This window comes from Lineus longissimus, chromosome 13 (assembly GCF_910592395.1).
Source record: "Lineus longissimus chromosome 13, tnLinLong1.2, whole genome shotgun sequence".
Taxonomy (NCBI): domain Eukaryota; kingdom Metazoa; phylum Nemertea; class Pilidiophora; order Heteronemertea; family Lineidae; genus Lineus; species Lineus longissimus.
Window position 1 is genome coordinate 1,610,170 of NC_088320.1, and position 16,931 is coordinate 1,627,100.

General features: G+C 45.0%; 2 protein-coding genes across 2 annotated transcripts; one reads left to right on the plus strand and one right to left on the minus strand.

Moving 5' to 3' along the window:
* The first annotated feature begins 2,055 nt into the window (after positions 1–2,055).
* Positions 2,056–11,946, plus strand: LOC135498116 (uncharacterized). The gene is made up of 20 exons (XM_064788286.1): positions 2,056–2,274; positions 2,675–2,938; positions 3,113–3,370; positions 3,858–4,097; positions 4,439–4,678; positions 4,911–5,126; positions 5,513–5,740; positions 6,020–6,117; positions 6,414–6,567; positions 6,769–7,002; positions 7,316–7,552; positions 7,755–7,985; positions 8,144–8,365; positions 8,523–8,759; positions 9,036–9,248; positions 9,520–9,762; positions 10,062–10,286; positions 10,432–10,641; positions 11,003–11,119; positions 11,583–11,946. The coding sequence occupies exons 1-20, from the start codon at positions 2,181–2,183 to the stop codon at positions 11,648–11,650; spliced, it is 4,029 nt and encodes a 1,342-aa protein (XP_064644356.1). The 5' UTR covers positions 2,056–2,180; the 3' UTR covers positions 11,651–11,946.
* A 490-nt stretch (positions 11,947–12,436) lies between these two features.
* Positions 12,437–15,697, minus strand: LOC135498117 (methylsterol monooxygenase 1-like). Its single transcript, XM_064788287.1, has 7 exons — positions 15,402–15,697; positions 14,875–14,952; positions 14,419–14,561; positions 13,881–14,007; positions 13,637–13,685; positions 13,234–13,392; positions 12,437–13,021 (listed from the first exon to the last, which is right to left on the minus strand). Exons 1-7 carry the CDS (start codon positions 15,567–15,569, stop codon positions 12,876–12,878), a joined length of 870 nt encoding a protein of 289 aa, XP_064644357.1. The 5' UTR covers positions 15,570–15,697; the 3' UTR covers positions 12,437–12,875.
* Between the last annotated feature and the right edge of the window lie 1,234 nt (positions 15,698–16,931).

Genomic DNA, 16,931 nt, shown 5'->3' on the forward strand with positions numbered 1-16,931 from the left:
TATAAAGCATCTTCAGATTTATTTACTTCGTCTGATTTTGGAGAAATTGTCTGGCAGTTGATTGCAACGCTGACTGGCCGAGGAGAGCAGTTAAACTGAGGAGTTCAGGCCAGGATGTAACAGGGCATACTCCAATGGATATGACAGACTCCGTTATAAATGTCTGGCCCACAGTGACACCTGTGCTGTTGCACACTTCCCCTGTTGGTACTGTTGGTCCTCTATATTCAAAGAAGGGCAGGAGGAGGTTGTACCTGTCTTCAAGAGCACAGTGAGATATTAGCTCGGCCCAATGTACCCGTCTTCACAAACACAGCGAGATGATAACTCGGTCTAAGGCAGTAGGCCCTGGTTCCTGTGGTGATGTTTGTGATTGAACAGACAGCAATCTTCAAGAGCATAGTGGGCTATTAGCCCAGTCCAAGGCCGGAGGGAATGATGTTTTGCTATTGAAGAGACAACCAGGTTGTACCTGTCTTCATAAGCATAGTGAGATGATAACTCGGTCTAAGGCAGTAGGCCCTGGTCCCTGTGGTGATGTTTGTGATTGAAGAGACAGCCGTCTTCAAGAGCATAGTGGGCTATTAGCCCAGTCCAAGGCAGGAGGGAATGATGTTTTGCTATTGAAGAGATAGCCAGGTTGTACCTGTCTTCACAAACATAGCGAGATGATAACTCGGTCTAAGGCAGTAGGCCTTGGTCCCTGTGGTAAGAGACGACCAGGTTGTACCTGTCTTCAGAAGCATAGCGAGATGATAACTCAGTCTACATTAGGCCCTGGTGCCTGTGGTAAGAGACGGACATGTTGTACCTGTCTTCATAAGCGTAGCGAGATATAGCTCTCAGACCAAGGGGCCTTCCCCTGGTGGTTTTCTTCAAGATATAATATGTTAATGATAATAATGAAAATAATGAAAATAATAACATGAACATGAATGAATAAATAACAAGATAATGAAAAAAAAAAGAGATCCACCGGGAGTCGAACCCATGACAAGCTGAACCACGGTCTAACACTCTAAGTGCGGTACGGTCAAGGCTTTCATGTTCACCTGGGGATTTTATTTGCGTTTTATCAACGAGCCCGGTGATGCATGACGAGATGACATCCCTCTAATGCAATTCAGGTCGTCGCCATATTGAAAACGCGCCGCAATTGTGACTAGGACGCGCAGGTGGCAGAGTGATTGGCCAAAATAGTTCCGGGTAATCTTATATTTCGATAGTTGTACAGATTTTTCTCAGTATATCGTATCTACATACCTCAGTGATATAAAAGATAATGCTTGCAGTTGATTTTTCGTTTGAATGGCCTTTTTGAAAAAGTTTTTAGAATCGAAGTCAACAGGGTCAATAGAAATAGTTTTTGGCGCCAATGATGTCAGCAACATGGCGGATTTGTTCTAAAGTTCGAGTCGATTCACTTGTAAACCACTATGCCGACGCTCGCTGTGCCGGATGTGACTTGAAGGGACAAATTATAGATTGGTTTGAACGTTACTCCATCTCCCCATTCAAATGCTAGCTCCCGATTCAACGACCAGTCAGTTTAACCATTTGTAACTCCATTCCCGGTTCGAAATGCTGGTCGGGATGTCTACTTTCTGACAGGCCAGGTGTCAACGTTGTCTCTGTAGCAGCAGGGCGGTGAACTGTCTTCTCTGTGGTCTCGTCGAGGTGTCTCAACCTCAGGTAGGCCAGGACACCTCTCCATTAAGGACAGCACACGTCAGCCCCGAGGGTGTCAATACACTTCTTGAGACACAACAGTATTTGAAAGATAATCCCTCATTTGCGGATTAAGACTATCGGTGTTCTTATCCTTTCTAATGATGGCATTTAAGGATATAATTTATTCTAAGGTGTTTGAATGTTTTGCACGACCCCGGGGCACATTTTCATAAATATTGTGTTGTCATGTCGTACCCCCTGCACGTTGCACTCATCCCTCGTTGGCTCCATTGTATTTCACTGGTATTTCTATGGCAAAGACTTGGGTTTGATCGATACCACCGTATCAAGAGTGTAATACTAGTACCTGCACGAGGACAGCGATCTGACAGATTGTCAAAAAATCTCGAATTCGTTTTTCCAATGTTGGAGATATTTGAGTGATTGTTGATCAGAGCTGCAACTAAAACAAGGATCTTTAGGATTTTTTATTTTCATGTGATGACAAGATGGCCAGTTTGACTGGATACGATGTTATTATAAGTTTTCTTGTTGTCTTTTTTGGACAATTTTTCTTCTCACTGGCCCAGGTCCCCCAATGGGGTAAGTGGCTCCAAAAAGTGCCCTTTGGGAGCGTTCATTATGAATGACGTCACAATTACTACAACCAATCATATATCCGTTATATTCACTTGCCAAATTTGCGGAGTGTCTGCGTAAATCATTACACCAATGTAGTTTTGATTCGTGCTCTTGAACATACTTTCTATACAGCTAAAGCTTTGTGGCATTTCTACGGCCGGTGTAGCAGTCGAAAATGTCCCCTCTGAATAAGGTGCCGCCATATCCCTGTTTTTCGCTAAGATATGGTTCTGTTGCGACGCATGACCTTCAATACCACAGATCTTAAAAGAATCCAGAAACATTCGCCGTGTCCGGACAGTTTTTCTAGCTCATTTGAAACAACTACACAGTGTTTTTGATGACACTGCCTTTATTCCAGATAACCTTGCGCGGTTCAAACCCACGGGCTCTTACCCGACGGCTTGGAAGAAGGGTGCCGAGACCTACTACTCTTACTGGGCTGTTGACGGGGACAGGGAGCATGACGACGCCCATCGTAGGAGTTGTTTCGTCACCACCTCCTCAGAGTACGGGTACGCGTACTTCTGGGTCGATCTTGGCGCGCAACATGACATAAGGGAGGTCATTATCGCCAACAGAAAGCAGCAACCCGCTAAGACTTTGAACAAACAGTTAGGAGGAGGTAGGCTATAGTTCTCGGTGTCTCGACTGTTGGCGGAGGCAGTGACCCATGCGGCGGTGCGATTTGCGGGAAATCTACCATTGCGATTGCATTGCTCCTCCGAGCTCCTGCCTAGAGAAATTTTATGGAATTCTACATAGTTTATATTAGGTAAACCCAATCATTCAATTTCAGTTGACCTGCTGAAGAACTTTCAAATCCTCGTAACGGATAAGCTAACAACAGACGCGAAATATCAGGGCCAATTCCTCTCCGCGCACAATTTCTCCGTGTGTTCCGTCCAAGGGGAGCAACCCTTCCGGGCGTCAGAGGTGAAGCAATTCCCGTGTGAGGCGAAGTGTCGGGGTCGGTATCTGGTCATATTCAAGACGGCACCCAAGGATGAGCAGTTCCCGCTCTGCGAGGTTGAGGTCTACGACCAGAATAGTTACAGTAAGTCGAGTTCATTCAGTTTAAGGGATAGTCTCAAGTGCAGGTTTTTGATTTCCATGAGAGATGATCTTTTTTTACTTGGGTCCGCCATACCTGAGAAAATTTCGTCTTTTTTCAATTCAATTTTTGCATTCCTCAGCGAGCAAAGCACATAAGAGAATCCTCTGTTCCCGGAATCCACTATCCGTATGGGACAGATTTTCCTTCCACACCGACTGCGTTTGCGGGATTTCTGTTGTTGCAACACATTCACCTGTTTCCTAAGGTGAAAAATTATATAACCAAGGTCTAACTAAATAGCGATTTTTCATTATGATTTTACTAATAGATCAAATTTACCGGTGAGGTCAATTGAAAGCTTGAACTGACCAATACGGTCAAGATCATTCAGAAGGAGGTTCAATTACATTACTGTAGCATTGCATAAAACAGTTGTGAGCGTTATACTTGAGCAAAGTGAAAGGTAGCGTTGTTTTTAATTTTTTAGCCAACGTAGCCCTGAATAAACCAAGCACCATGTACAGTCATTACAAAGGTCACAAGACTTTCGGGTTTGATGTTTCCCGAAAGGCAAACGACGGCCAGCATGGTTATTTGGACTCGGACGGAACCTGTATCCATTCTTCCAACGCCGGTAACATCCAGACAGAATACTGGATGGTGGACCTGCTCAAGTCGCAGAGAGTGAGGAGAATCGTCACCGTCAATAGAGGCGATCGGGGAACAGGTATGGAACGCCGGCAAATAAATAAAATCAATTTCCTGTGCTGATTGCGGATTTAGTTTCTCATCAGAGACTGACAGCAGGAGTCAGAAGACTTAAAAGGATGTCTTTCGTCATGAAAAAATTACATCAGCGTCTGCGTCACCGAGGTCGGGGGTTCGACTCCCAGTCACACCAGGTTTTTTTTAAAGTGATTAAGAGGGCAGTTTAGCTTGAGTATGAGGCATAACGATTTCCATGATATTTTTTTCAAAAAGGTATATGATATGACGCGATGAAGTCTAAAAACAATTATAATGTTTTAAACATCATTATAAATAATTTATCTATTTTTTTCGCCCCAGGCGGCTATTTCCGAAAGTTCAAATATGCCATTCTGAAAGATGTGCATCCCTGGCTCCTGGACATGAATGATTACTTTGTTTGCTACCATCGGACGACCTACCTCCGGGACGCTGAAATCATCGAGGCGAACTGTCCGTATGAAGCTGTGGGGCGGTACGTCATGCTGTATAAGTACGACGCTGCAAGCAACGCCTTATTGATGTGTGAGATGGAAGTGTATGGAGCACCAGTTGTTGATGGTGAGGAGTGCTTGGGGAATGTTTCAATAGAATGGAAAATCGCATCACACACCTTTATCGGTTTCGTAAAGTTTTTATCAGCATTTGTGGGCTGGAATTTCGACAACATGATTTGCTCATCAAGTATATCATCGTATCAACCACATCTCAAAACTATAAGGTCAGTCGGACGTTGGTTTCTTCAATAGCTGAGCAGTTCTTAAAAATCTTTCTAATTTATTTCAATCTCCAGAGAACATTGCCTTGAATAAGCCGACTGAAATGAGCGGAGAGATTGGTCGCAGTGTGAAGACGTCAGGTAAAGCAGTGGATGGGATAATGGCAAGGAAGTGGGGCGCGGGCTCCTGTATTCGGACGCCAGGGACCGACACCACCGAATGGTGGGCAGTCGACCTCCTCGATCTCTACAAGATACGTAACGTGGTTGTGGTCAACAGAGGCGAAGAGGGTGAGTTGCATGGCGGGAAATTTTCAAATATCCAATGAGAAGATCCAAACGGGCGCGCGGTTTATATTCGAGACTTCGGATTGGTTGTCTGTCGCAGATTATGCAAATACAATTTTAACTGCCTCCCATGGGGCGCCAGAGACCTATGCGGACGGATTTCATTGGTCGGATTTCGCAAATATCACGTAAGGATTCTCATTGGGTACCTTTCGGCACAGATTGTGTACGAATGTTTTGGACTGTGGCGTTCCCGTCCCATGATATCGAACGCGGTGACGTAGGCCCTATACTAATCAAAAATCGCATGATGTGATGACTATTCGGAAATTGACAATACATTTTCCTTTTTCAAATGTCTCCATTTTTTATTTCTATGTTTCATTTAGCAACATGTATTCAGTTCATGGGTACCAGCGTCTATATAATGAAAGTGAAAGACTCCCAGCTCTCCGCGTCCTCAGAGCTTCAAAATTGGAAGAAAGAAAGAGGAAGGCTGTACAACAATGAGATGGTATATAGATATGATGCTTGGTGTCCAAAGACTAAGGCTTCAACAGAATATTACCAAGTCGATTTCATCAATACTGTGCTTTTGACAGGCTTTACAATTCAAGGTTAGTTAAAGGGAATCTATCGTCCTCCTTTAAGTTACAAACATTGTCGTCAACGCTCAGTCGATGTCATCGCTTGTCATCAAAATCTACGCTTGTATGAGGCGTATAACTATCTCTGTGTCAAACACAACTACTGGTAACTGCGCATAGTAGTCACTTGAAGGCTCTATAGTTTGACCCCCGAATACCCCCCCCCCCCTTTAAGATACAGACCGCCGCCGGCGGGATCCACTTTCACTCGTTTGCGCTCTGTTTTCATGTAACCTGTCGATATTCTAGGTGGTTATTACACTTTCGTGTACGAGGTCTACGTCGCATACAGCGAAGATGGAAAAACTTTCAAGTATATAATGGATGCAAGCGGAAAGAACAAATTGGTGAGTTTGCCTTTGAGACTTTTTAAATCATTGTGGCACTAGAGCTATGAAGATCTCCAGTCTAAATCTACTGCGTCAAGAACCACACCCGTGACGTCATCGTCGAGGAAATGATCGGCAGACAACATTCCGTACAATTCCTATGTATCCGGTCTCCTCCACCGGTTAAATCACTTCCTTTTGTCCACTACTGAATATGACCGTTTATCAGTCACGACTTTTTTCAAAAAAATAAAGGTTTACGTCGAATTTGTTCCCATAACCATGGTAACACGATCTTGTTTGTGTCTTTGCAGGTTATGCCTGGTGCCCCCAATCATTTCTTCTATATGAGAACAGTGTGGTTCCCAAAGGCACTCTTGGCGAAGAAGATCCGAATCCACCCAGTGGCCCTCAAGTTCGTCAGGTGGCCATGCCTTAGGGTGGACTTCCATGGCTGTTATAATACTGGTAAATACTTTTCCTTTGGCAAACCTTTCTGACCATAGACGACGGACATGTCTGTCTTTTACAAACTGGTTTCCAATGCACACAACGGATACATAGGTCATTGACATTTTGTAAACTAGCGCTTACAATGAAATGAAGGATGTGTATGTCTGTCCTCAACCTAACCTATCGGACAGACATCAACGTGTTATTTTGTTGTAGAAAACAACTTCAAGAATGTGAAGATTAAGACAGTAAAGTCGATGGCGGAGTACCACACGAAATCCTCCAAGGTACAGACCTGCCATGACCAGACTGAGCCTTTCCCGCCAGGGTACATGCGACCCCTCGAGTGTAAGGATAGACCACTCGGCCGTTACGTAATCGTCGAGAAGACTGCCCCAAAGCAGAAACTTGAGATGTGCGAGTTTGAAGTTTACGGAGATCGTTTTGATGGTGAGTAGAACATGCTTTTCTCATCTTACAAACATATTTCGTCCCCTCCTTCTCTTTGCATGTTCCCTTTATACTCCAGAGAAGCAAACCGCGTCGTCCCGCTTCAAGTCGTCGAAAAGGCTTTGAAAATGAAAAGCTAAAACACGATTTCTGGGCGTTAACGATGAATAAAAACTGTTGTGTTCATTGAAATGATCGGATAACCTCGTCTATACGGCGTATGTTTTAATGATTCCACGGTTGTTCCGTGCACACTGATCAAATTCCTTACTGTTGAATTGTATCATGAGTGTTTGTTGTTACCTCATTTCAGGAAACCTGGCCTATCGCAAGACAACCAAGCAAAGTTCCACCTACTGGAAATGGGACTCCAAACTTGCTGTTGACGGTAATCGGGCCTCTAACATGACGCGATACCAGTCCTGCTCGCAGACGCTGAGCAAGCCGCAGTCCACGTGCACGGCAAGTGGCTCAAACTGGTGGATGGTGGATATGGAGGAGAGTTATGAGATCGGCAGGGTTGTTGTGGTCTCAAACGCTGGATGCTGCGGTAAGAGTGCTATTCAATGGGCATACAAAAATGAGTAAAAACAGGGGAGCGTGAATGGAGAGGGAGGTCGCGCAATTTGTAACTGTTGCCGACAACCATGCACATTTCTACGGCAGTTCCAGTGTTTTTAGATTATAGACATTCGGCTTTGACACGCACATCGACTATACTATAGGACAATGCGATGTACCTTCTGTTTCAGGTAACTGCCTCCAGAAGTTCCAAATCCTCCTCACTGATACCTTCGACGATAAAAACCTCACCAGCAGCACTTATAAAACCTGCCATTTCTACGAGGGGAAGTTAGAGGCGGCACAGGTCAAGACCGTCTACTGCAACCCCGATGCTAGAGGACGCTACCTGGTGATCTTCGCACCCGCCAGTTATCAGCTGACCCTTTGTGAAGTTGAGGTATTCGAAAGGTTTCAATTTGGTGAGTTAGTTTTAGAAGAAATTTGTTCTATATACAAGTACATGTACAATCATACGTATTGCAGGACTTGCCAGAAGTAAGGTAGCTCATCAAGAGACGAGCAATCTGTGCATATGTCACCAATGACCTTATAATCTTTTTCGTTCAAACTACTCCAGGCGACAACTTGGCTCTTGGCAAGCCTACCGACCAGAGCAGCAACAAGGACCTGAGCCTGGGACATTCCCTCTTGGCCGTGGACGGTCGCCGTTTGACTGACTACAAGCTAGGGTCGTGCACGATGACCGGAGGGAAGACCGACGACGCTTGGTGGCATGTTGATCTACAAGATGAGTACAGGATACGAAAGCTTGTCATTGTGAACCGGGGCGACGCACTATGTAAGTTGAGAACGGGAAGATGAGTTGAAAAGGTTCCGAACAACTCTGCTGTCGCCTGTTCAAGAAGAAGAACGCCTATTTTATGACATATTGTGTAGTCTTCCTGATAGCGGACACTACGTTTCTCTATCATTTTCAATTTCCTTTTGTTTCACAGCCGAGAGACTCCGAAACTTTAAAGTGGCTATCACGAAAATCCACAGACCTTTCGAACTGAGCAAAGTGCCGTCAGAGCTCTGCCACTCCCAATCTGCACCTCTGGCGGCTAGTGAGGTCAAGGTCATCTACTGCACAAACCGACCAATCGGAAGACACATTACAATTATCAAGTCACAGGCGGTTGGAGAACCACTGACATTATGCGAGGTTGAGGTCTACGGGACGCCTAAAGAAAGTAAGAAAACATGTTGTAGATGTCGCTATTAATCCACTAGTAACATCGGTTGCTGATAGAACAGCTCGTTGGTCTAGTGGTTCGAATCTCACTTTGATGCGAGAGGTCCCGGGTTCGACCCCCGGGCAGGCCCTGTTGTTGATAAGTTGGCCAAACGTGTGTGCTGCCAGCTTTTGTATCAATTTTCTTTTTCTTTTTTTTTTAATTGCCGTGATGTCGGCGTCAGGAGTATGATTTAGGTTGCCACATTGACAATGATTTCCTTTTACCATTCAGACAACTTGGCCTGGAAGAAGCCAACCTCCACGAGCAGTGACCTAGCGGCTGCGACTCACCAAAAGTCTGCGGACGGTAAAGCCTCTCCGTACTACTTTGATGGGACTTGCTCGACTACGCTGAAAAACCTCCTCGTTCAGTGGTGGAGGGTTGACCTTGGCAAGGTGTACGATGTTGAAAGGGTTCTCATTACAAACAGGGTGGATTGTTGTGGTAGGTAGACGCATTCCTTCAGAAGGATTGTCATTTCGAACATTCATAGCGTCTTTCAGACACAGCAAGGGTAGATTACTGAACGATGGCCCACGACCGAGCCTATAACACGACATGCATCAGGTTTTTGAGCTTTTGAAAAACTTCTCTCTACCTGAGAATTTTTTTTCTGCACAAAGTGTTATCAGATATTTTTCCATAATTTGCACTTCGCATATGACCCATTTGTCGCATTTTCACCTCTTCTCGTGACATACCCACACCCTTTCAGCACACTACCTACGTTCCTACCGAGTGAAACTATTCGACGTCTGGAATCCGTTCTTCCCTCTCCACAACCCTCACCGGCTCTGCAGCGACCGACGCGACATCAAGCATACCGGGGGAGATATCATACAACTGAAGTGCAACCGTGAGACCAGGGGGCGTTACCTGTCCGTTTGGAAGACAGACACCCTGGGAGAACCCTTGGTACTTTGTGAAGTCGAGGTGTACGGGAATGAGAGGATGCCTTGTAAGTGACCAACGACCAGTGACGCATATACCAGAAGAAAATCTGCTTCGAGTCCAAATTTGCAAAGATACCCATAATGTCAGCAGTGTATACGATGTAATTTGGTATGTTACTGATATTGGATCCGATACGTTGTCGAATAGAAAGCGTTCTATTCCAATATGGCAGACTATTCGGCCATCTTGAATTGAATTGGAGGGAAAAACCAATTAACTAATGTACGCTTCATTCTGAACAAAAGAAACTTGAGCGCGTTTCTAAATACATTCCCGTATCAAACGATTTTTTTCATGTTGTAGCTGCTTCCACCAACCTCGCCCTCGGTAAACCAACGCAACAAAATGCACTGGTAAAGCATGCTGTTGGGACATCTGCAGTCGTGGTTGATGGCAAATCCGATCTTGATAATCCCAGCGCGTGCACCAAGACGCCTGGAATCCAGACGACGGAATGGGTGATGGTTGACCTTGCCAAGGTCACCAATGTCACGAAAGTTGACATGTTAATGGGACACGGATGCTGTGGTGAGTCTTGTAGTGTACAGACGAGAATTATTTTGCCAACACTGAATTTCTAACACTACTTGTTATAGTTATTTCTTATGACTATATCAAACCAAGCTGATCATGGAACTATTCGGATTTACCAGCTGTCTCGTTTCTCATTCAGACAAAAAACAAACGTTGACAGCGGCGCTTATGGATACTTTCGACCCGGAAGAACTCAATAAGATCTCTTCGAACGCCTACGTCACATCCTCCTCTCCTTCACCGACTTCGGCGACGACCGGGTCTTCAATGGTTGACATCTGCGGGTCGTACGAAGGGACCATTTCGCAAGGGCAGTGGTTGACTATTTGGTGTACCCCGGGGGTTATGGGTAAGAACAAAAGCATGCAATAAGGTGTATGTTCTGGTAAGAACAGCTCCACAAACGCCTACTGTCCAATCTTCTTCCTCCAAAGACTGGCGTCAAACTCTAGCAATAAGCGATAAACCGAATCATCCTTTAAATACCAACACTAAACAGGATCACCCTACTATAGAAAGAAGCGAGGAAAATAATTTTCATTGATGATACCACACATGATTCCGAGGCCATCATGATCACCACTTCACCATTTCTGTTCGAATGACTCAGTAAAGCCACCAGCAGGTCTAGGCGGGAATATAAGAAAGGTCAAGATCGGAGGTTTTCCCAATGATTTCATTAAACAAATGTTTCCTTTCCTAATTGATAGGGAGATATCTGTACATCCTGAAAAATCCGGCCAAGAAAGAACCACTAAACCTGTGTGAGGTCAGGGCGTTTTCAGACCCTCCGCCTCCAACCACATCAAGAAAGAAGAGAGATTTGGGTATGATACACATAGTTGTAGCTATCGTTTGTCTAGTCGGTCGTAGATTCCACTCGATGGACCAAAACTACTGTACACTTGTATGTTCAGATCGAATATCGCGATTTGTCCTCATGGCAGCGATGCGATAGAGTCTTTTGGTTAACAATGGTCAAGTGGGACGTAATTCGTGAGCACCTTCACGTACGAATATTGTGTGATGATGCTTTATGCCATCGTGACTGTCGCCAGGCCCAATCGCGGTCACCGGTTGTGACGAGAAATGGGACCCTTCTTCAAGCAAAAAAAGCAAAACGCTGAACGAGTTTCGAGTCATTACGACCCACGGTTACAAAGGCATAGCAAGTAGCGGTGTCCGATCACATCCTTGGCAGAAGCTGGCAGTGAGAAGAAGGGAGTACCATAGTCCTCAATAAGAAATGTTGTTCATTATTATCGTAACGTCTATCGATTCGTCTTTCAGGCGGGATTCGTTTGCCGTCGTTCCTAGCCAACGCGGATGGCATGGCCGACTTCATGACTATCAATTAACAACAATAACAACAAGGAGTCACATGACTGCGAGCCAATAGGATCTCTTCAAGTCATCTTTCATGTCTTTGGCACTAGACTTTGTACATTTTTGTGGTAAATAAAACAAATATTCCGAAGCTTTTGGGAACCTCGGCTTTCCAAGGCAGCAACACGGCACGCATTTTATCTGAAGATGATGTATTATATATTCCGATATTTGTTTTCTGTGCGATTGCTTATATAACCTGTGAGTGTGACAAGATAGGCTACTGTGTGTACAATGAACGATTGTGAAATAAACTGATTGAAAATCATGGTTATCCTTGACGCATATTACGGATACAGCCAAGTATATTTCAGTTATTAGATCAAAACAGATGACAAAAACACTGTCTCCAGACTGATGTTCACTTCCCGAACTAATTCAAGTACAATCACGCGCGCTAACTGGAGAACAGACGCACCCCAACACAACCCATTTTTTGCAAGTGCATGTGCTCATCAATGCCAATGCTTGCCGGAGGATCTTGCGCCGTTATCGCCGTTGGGTTTGCTTCTTTTGGGGAATTATCTACGCTGGACAAATGTTCTCGAACACACGGAGAATGCCGAACCGTTAAAGAAAAATCGAGGTCGTCCGACTTCCTTGCACATGTTGCAAATTGTCTAGCAAAACGAAGATAGTCCAGAAAGATTTTCTAGCCCTATACCTGGTCATCGGACTGTCTCCGCTGTGAAGGCCATGGGGTGTGTGCAACAGGTAATGACTGAGAAGAGCCTGGTGAAGAACAAGTTACACCGATATTCCAATGTTGATAAAGATTTATTCACAGACACACATAGGCTAATCAAGTAAACTGATACCACAAAGTGTTCTATTCTCCTTCAGTATTTGTAGTCAACGCAAAAGACATCACATCACAAGACATTGGTATTCAGTATTTCAATCGGAGTCTATAGAACTATCACAGCTGTAGACTGTCAATGAACAGTCGTTGTCAATTAAAATGTTATAGTTTTGGGCCAATGTCATTTCACTGAAAAAAGGCCTTACATAAGTACATGTATTGGCGATCTGGCAGGCTACTGTGTACATCTCGGACCAAAACAGAACTGCGTAGAAACGGCCAAATCGCTGCCAGTGAAGGGTTCATTCCTTCAGTCGTCAGATTTGTACATTCAAAGCAGCATCATCTCGCCACATCGGAGCCTATTTCAATGGGCTAATTGTCCATAATCACATTTATTCGGCTTTCTGAGCCTTTTCCGCCTGCTTCTTTTGGTACTCCTTGTACTGGGCATCAGTGCCAAATATCTTGTCCCACCAGGTGAACGTGGAGGAGTAGTTGCCATTGAAGTTCATGTGATGAAAGTCGTGGAATTTCGCACCTAGAGAGAAGAAGAAGTGACTAGATTACAATAAAGGCTGAATGGCTGGACTCCAGGACAGCTGGAAACCGCCGCAGGTTCGCCATATACGATGGTTCTTAATGCACAGTGGAACCTTTACGGACACCTCTGTTGACATGCAGGACACAACCGCTCTCTGTCAAGGCATCGATGATGTCCTTAATAACACGAGAGGTTCATGGGATACTCACCGCCATAAAATGGAATAAGATGGAAGATGTTGAGATAGGGGATGTCGTATCCACTGTGGACGTCAATGGTCTCGAACAGCCTCACGATAACCCAGGCCCACAGGAGTACCATGTGGTTACAGAAGACCATTATTCCAATGAAGAAACCCATGCCGAGAACTGAAAACGAAATAGACCAATTTAAGAAGCAAGCTCCCCGCCGATCGTCCTCGTAAATGGTAGCTTAAAATACAGGTTTTGAAACTGTTACACCGACGAAGCGTCTGTCGAGTCACCAAGTCCTCGGGTGCTAATTGCTTTACTCGACACTCGGATATAACCGTTTATACACTCAGTTTTACAAGAAATCGGGAAAATTTCAGAAAAAAATCGCCGATATCTTTATGACCACCTGTATACGTACTCATTGTTTCAGCTGGGTGGGCGTACTCTGCTACCATACCAAAGGGGACCTGGAAAGGTAGACAAAGTTAGAAGAAGAGGCCTTGCGCGGTTGTGCGTGGAAAATCTCTGGCCGGACAAAATGCCAATCCACAGGTGTGGTAGAGAACTCTTCCCAATGACAGAATGTCCTGGGGAGCTAGGAAGATTTGTGGCTGAACGTCGCACCTGCTTTAGGAGTATAGTGGCGTGATAGAGATGATTACCTGGTAGTGATGGTGAACCTTGTGAATGTACTTGTAGATGCGTTTATCGTGGAGGGCTTGATGAAGGAAGTAGTGCCAGGTGTCCTCGATCACAGCACACCCGAACACCTGTGCGGCGAGGATGTACCTAAAACCATAAAACGAAAGCATGAATTGAAAGTGTGGTCCACGTCAGAGGAGGTAATGCGTTTTTATGCGATAGTTTCGCTGGTCATTGCGTCGGAGTTCTTGGCCATGCTCTGACGCCATCGCCATCTCGGTAGAAGTCACAAGTCACGCGCGGTCACCTTCATTCGGCAATAAGGAGGCAGCTGATATCACCCAACAGTAGTCAATTTAACCATCTGAACTTCGTTCGATCTTTTGTCACCAGTCTTGTTACCGGTATCGCCGCAGAGAATTCATATTTTCCACATTTCATAACAGTTTCGTCAACTCCGGACTGACAGGATGTGACGGACTTTCAAATGAAAGCAACGTCAGCTCTCAAAACGGACCCGAATGCAATCGTCGTAGCGACTAAATCTTCCCAACCTACCATCTAGGAAAAGTCGCCCAATCATAGGGAATCTCGAAGAACTCGGTGAAAATGTAAGTGCCGAAGATGAGAGGCATTTGGATGCAGAAATGGTTGAACATCAGCACGCGGAAACATTTCATTTGTTTATCTTCTGGTTTATCCTTTAGAAAACAAAACAAAAATAAATTTACTAACGCCGGCTTCACGCCCAAGAGAGGGGTTTACGAGGTATTCTGCTCTGCAATGATTGTAACTTTAAAAGCCACTGCGGTATGGTAGAGTGCGGACGGTCGCAATTCTTTTCTTTGCAGTGGTTTGAATGTGACTTAAAAAAGCTCTGCGTTGGAGTGTAGATGATAAGACGCAGGTCTCGCGGCTCTGGGCGATTTAAAATTTACAGCTCCTCGGCCGACACTGCAGGGGGCAACACCAGGGTGTGTGCAGACAGTCTATCACCGTGGTTTTTGATCTTACATCTTGTATCTTGAATCTTCTCATGAACGGCACGAATTGGAAAAGAAATGCAGGAAGGCAGGCCGCGAAATAAACAAACTGAAAAGTAGAGAGAGAGAGAGAGCGATCATGGTGCTGATGAACATCTTTCTTGACGAGTTTTGTCCTGGCGTGGTAAGAATTGAAGGTTCTTGAGTCTGTATAGAACAATACCTAATAATCCGTCACTATTAGTGCAATACAGAGGACGGACACTTTTCCAATAGAGCCGGTTTTTCAAGGACAGTTTCCTAACTGTTTATATCCAATATCCCCCTCTTCCCCACGCTAATCTATCTCAATGCCCCCCCCCCCCTCCCCTCGCTATCCTGTTGGCGATATCGGCGTTGTGCGTCGATCGGTATCCCTCCTTCATCCGGAGGAGACGCCGGTAGACTGATCACAGGCACATGAAGATAAAAACACCAGCCCAAAATATGGGCAGGTGTTTTCAGTTGTGCTCGAGGCGCCGAATGACAAAATCCGACAGATTCCCCGATGTAACCTACCTCGTGAACTATCAGAGATCCCCAAGTTGCGATTTGAAATTTGGAGTAGTTGTTATTCATGCTCGTCCACAGCTCCCCAAAAGAGGAGGTGATGGGATTGTCCGGTAGGTTGGCCAGACCATCCTCGATGGCCACAGTCAGCGGACTCAGAATGGACGGGGTAGCCATGTTGCGTCCTGGTCGAAATCCGACTCTAAAGTGACAAACGACACTGCGGGGATCTCAAATCTCAAAACATACGTGATATAAACATGGAAGTGGACTTTGTCTTTGTGTAACGCGTCCCAGACGACCTTTAAATAACCCAGTCTCGCGCAGTTATCTAATCATTGTTGTCGATCACTCTTCAGTGTAAAGCATGGTTCTCTTCAAAGCTCACAGGGGAGCCCTATTGAAATTGCGCGAGATTGATCATTCAATTTCCACACGTCGTCTGCATGACCTCGCCTGATTCTAATGGTGGCCAATCATAGACCGTCTGCTCTGTGATGCCTTATCAATCCACCCGTGGTTCCACACCTCAATCCGTTACCTCTGTGTATGATCGTTCCTTTGCTTCTTATGTCACTTCAAAATATATCATTGCCCAATATCGGCCAAAATCAATAATTCTGTTTGTAAAATATGTGACATTGTGCAACGCCAGACAAAGAGCTAACCTGGGAAAAAGGTAAGCCTCGGTTTCGATAGTAATCGGCGGGAAATGTTGGGATTTCGAATGTCATTTCAATCACACAACCAATAAAGTGATTGTCAAACACCGTCAATCCTCTTAGTGTACCTGAAGTCAAACACGTGCGGTTCAGCCTTAAAGTACTACTACACTCCATGCAGAGGCAGTGGATTCAGCTTCAGAGGTGGTCAAACGGTACAACAACAGTTTTTCGACTCTGTCGGAGGCTGGATTTATGTGGGATCAGGACGACGCACGCCCTATATATAACGCTGATAGATCGGCATTACCCTTGGGATATCCAATCTTAATCGAACTATACAAGGAGGGTGTCCTTGAGAAAGAGGACTTCGAGGCAATGTACACGCATGAAATAGTCGTTCCGGCATTTCCGGGTTTAGCGGGCGTCCTCTATCGCCTACTTGATGCGGTCTTCTACTTAGAAAGAATAATGTTGAGTTGCCGGTATTAGCATGTCCTAAATGTCCCCCTGGAAAAGTTTCCTTCCCGATCGATGGTGACATGATTAGGTATGGGTCTATACAGTAGAGATACCTATGAACTTCAATACCTCAGATCGAGAATAAAATGTAGCACTTCGTTGCATCAAAATCACTGTGAGGCCCAGGATCATCCTGAACCGAGGTGCCGGCGAGGGGAGGAGCATGCGACTGACTATGGTATTCGAGGATGGGCCATGTATGGGCTCGGGACGCTTTTATTATTGCACATGATCATTATGAAAAAAATCACATTCCTTTCCAAACGATTCAACAGTTGTGTGAGTTCACTAGAGCTTGCACTTCACATATTAAGTATGAAAACATTGAGATCAAACGTGGACCAATAAAAAACGT